Source organism: Malaclemys terrapin, chromosome 1 (assembly GCF_027887155.1).
Source record: "Malaclemys terrapin pileata isolate rMalTer1 chromosome 1, rMalTer1.hap1, whole genome shotgun sequence".
Lineage (NCBI taxonomy): Eukaryota > Metazoa > Chordata > Testudines > Emydidae > Malaclemys > Malaclemys terrapin.
The window spans coordinates 169,021,468-169,025,334 of NC_071505.1; the positions used below are offsets into that span (position 1 = coordinate 169,021,468).

General features: G+C 43.3%; 1 protein-coding gene across 1 annotated transcript; it reads left to right on the forward strand.

Moving 5' to 3' along the window:
• The first annotated feature begins 2,222 nt into the window (after positions 1–2,222).
• Positions 2,223–3,449, forward strand: GJA8 (gap junction protein alpha 8). Its single transcript, XM_054016438.1, has one exon. The coding sequence runs from the start codon at positions 2,223–2,225 to the stop codon at positions 3,447–3,449; it is 1,227 nt and encodes a 408-aa protein (XP_053872413.1).
• Positions 3,450–3,867: the final 418 nt, after the last annotated feature.

Genomic DNA, 3,867 nt, shown 5'->3' on the forward strand with positions numbered 1-3,867 from the left:
CTTGTGCTCCTAATTCACTTAGGCGCTTTTGAAACTCCCACCCTAAAAGCCACAACCCAAACTTAATGCACTGGAGCCTATTGTTCATGTCGGACCTTGGGGGGTTGGTATGGCTGGTTGGTTTCTGGTAGAATCCTAGAAATCAGAGAGCGTCATATTTTCCAACTCTTGCCAATGCAGGATGGTTCCTTGCAATACCTTTTCTAGTGCTTTGTCCAAGTTAATTTTAATAGATGATTGGAGGGCTGTGCCAGGCAGAGCACATACAGCAGCTTAAGAACCAGTTCATTTACAAAGGCTCATTAAGTAGAAAGTGGAACAAGGCAGATTTCTGAAATGTGTGATGCTAGTTCAGAGAAGTTCCTGAGAAGGGCTTATCCGACTGCAACAAGTTGCATGTAGGATTTTAGAAGAAATCATTTTAGTCAGAAGTCATTTTTCTTTCTCTGTTACAGTGAGTTGTCTGTAAGATAAACAGATTTGCCATGCATAACAATGTCACTTTTTCAAGCTGGGGTGGAGGCAGTTCATTGATAGCAGAGGATATCAGTGCTAAGATCATTGCAAAGATTGCACAGTATCAGTGGGACTGTGTTAACTACATTGACTGGAGAATGAAGTTTATATTGTGTAGGTAAAGTAATGATTTTTACTTACTTGCACATGCCTGCTAATTGTCTGGTTTATTAATCAAAGGAATTATTTTAGGATTAAAGGAAATGCTATGTGGATTTGTAATAATGGAGCTTTTACATTAGTTTAGATAATGTATGTAAACAATGAACTCTTTGTATTGTATTTGTTCAAGTAAGTGCTCACATTAATACATTTCTTTGCACAACTTCAGTGACTGATAAAGCAGCAATGTGTCTTGCTGTTTAAATCACATGTGCCCTGAAATCGTGGTTCACCTATCTTGCACATCTGAGGTGTGTGCATAAATGGGAGAATTACATCACATTCTCAGTGGTTTTAACACAGAGATGTGAACTTAAATTTTCATGTGGTACAAGGGCCAGAATAATGACTCCATTTTCGTCTTGATACATCTTTATCTTGTCCAATAATTTGTCTCATTCCCAGAGGACAGAAAACCCCAGAGAGGTCTCCCAGCTGTGGAGATATATTCCACTTATGTGGCCGTGATCTTCTAGACCCATGTGATTGAATATATTTATTCAGCACCTTTCACTGCCTCACTTGCAATCTTTCACTAATCAATCTCCCTGGGACTTAATGGAACATTCCAAATCCCTCAGGAGCTTCAAATGGCCTTAATTTATTAAATCAGCCTGGCACAGAAATGTTTCCCCTGCTCCTCTCTAGCTGAGGCCTCTTCCCCTCCGTTCCCCAGAATTGTACTAGTCAAATGCCTTGAATGGGCCAGATTGAGTTCTGGACCGGTAGTAGCTTCTCTATGTATAAAAATGTCACAACTTTAAAGTTTGTCCCTGCAGGACTAGAAATGGGAGCTTTAGAAAGGGGAGTTTTCCAGCTTCGCGGTGGGATACCCACAGCACTGGCTTCTAGCCCTGGGAAATCCTGAGATTAGTCATGACATTTTTGTATAGGTCACTTTGATAGGCTTTTATGGTTTTGTTTTTATGAGCTGAACTCAGAGTAATGGAGGCATTTGACTTTACAGGCAGAGGGGCACACAAAATAGTCCCAATAACATTTTTTTTAACTATCTAAAAGATTTCTAAAATAGATTACATGTAATGTGTGTGGCCTGTAAAGAATTCATGACAGCGTGGGGTGGCATGAATACTCACTTGGGATTCCCCACTTGACTACTTGTGATTCTATCACTTGCAAGTAATGCAGCCCCCCAAACTCCATGGTGATAAAATCTTTACACTACACGACTGTCCTGTATTTATAGAATATATAAAACAAAATCACATTCACACACTTACAATTGATCATGCAAAACCCACAGAAAGCTATTATATAGAAGAGTGGTCAAATATACTACTTGGCTGAGAAGTTATTGAATATTTAGAGCCAGAGAGAGTTTACAGAGGAAATTTCCCTGGCTTCTTAGTTTCCCCTCCTCTAATAAAGCACTGTAACATAAGGCAAAAACATTTTCAAGGCATAGGCTGTTTTGGAGAAATACATAAGACTTAAAGGCAGAAGCAAGTTATGCATCAGTAGAAAAAAAATATTTAGTGTAATTTATGGCCATTCTTTCCTTCTCTTCCCTTAGATAGTAAGAGATGGGTGACTGGAGTTTCTTGGGGAACATTTTAGAAGAAGTGAATGAGCACTCCACAGTCATCGGAAGAGTCTGGCTCACGGTGCTCTTCATTTTTCGAATCCTGATTCTGGGAACAGCTGCCGAATTTGTCTGGGGAGATGAACAGTCAGACTTTGTATGCAACACCCAGCAGCCTGGTTGTGAGAATGTCTGCTACGATGAGGCCTTCCCTATCTCCCACATCCGGCTCTGGGTCCTGCAGATCATCTTTGTCTCTACCCCTTCACTGGTGTACGTGGGGTATGCTGTGCATCATGTGCGGATGATGGAGAAGAAGAGAGAGAGGGAGCGGGCAGAAAGGCAACAGCAAGCTGAGATGGATGAAGAGAGGCTACCCCTGGCCCCAGACCAAGAGAGCACCAGGAACACCAATGAAATCAATCCCAAAGGGGGCAAGAAGTTCCGACTGGAGGGAACACTCCTGGGAACCTACATTTGTCACATCATTTTCAAAGCCATTTTCGAGGTGGGGTTCATAGTGGGCCAGTACTTCTTGTATGGCTTCCGAATTCTGCCCCTGTACCGCTGTGGCCGGTGGCCCTGCCCCAACCTTGTGGACTGCTTTGTATCCAGGCCCACTGAGAAGACAGTCTTCATTATGTTTATGCTAGCTGTGGCCTCAGTATCCCTCATCCTCAACCTTGTGGAGATCAGTTACTTGATCTTGAAAAGGATCCGCCTGGTTTTCAGGAGGCCAACAGAAGAACAACTGAGGGAGATCCCAGAGAAGCCCCTCCACTCCATTGCAGTCTCTTCTATTCAGAAGGTCAAGGGCTACAAGCTGCTGGAGGAGGAGAAGCCAGTGTCCCACTATTTACCTCTGACGGAAGTGGGGGTAGAAGCTGGTCCCCCTCCATCTTCTTTCAAAGACTTGGATGAGAAGCTTGGTATGGGGCCCTTGGAAGACCTATCCAGGGCCTTTGATGAGAGGTTGCCATCCTATTCTCAAGCAGAAGAGCAGAAAGAGGAGAAGGTAGAAGCAGGGGAAGAGGAGCAGGAGCAAGAAGAAGAGGAGGAGCAGCAGGAACCAGAAGAAGAGCTGGAGACAGAGAAGGTGGTAGAGGAGCAGGAGCCACCAGGAGAGGAACTACCTTCAGTGCCTACTGAACTGACAGCTGATACGAGACCTCCCAGCAGGCTAAGCAAAGCCAGCAGCCGGGCCAGGTCAGATGATTTGACTGTATAAGGGTGTGGGGAGCAACTACACACACACACAAAATCACAGATGTTTTTAAACAAAGCGCTCAAATGGTCATTTGAATATTTCCTATTGAGATTCTCAGCTGGAAAGGTGCTATCATCGTAACTGCACCTTATCTGTCCTGTATGTCCCATGGCTGGTGCTAGCTATCATGTAACATACTCAAAGGAACGGTTTCTTTTTTTCCAGATGCCAGCTTACTACTCCCAGTACCTATGCTATACACAGCACTGAAACATTTTAAAAACTAAAACAGGAAGAAAAAAAACCCACAAATGTATCCATTGTGATTGCACGTGCTGACAGTTTTATGTTTCACATTTCACTAGAGATGTGGGAGACTGGCTCTTTCAGACAGTATCTGGCTGAAGGGTTGAAAAATAGCTACCTTTGGGTATTTCTT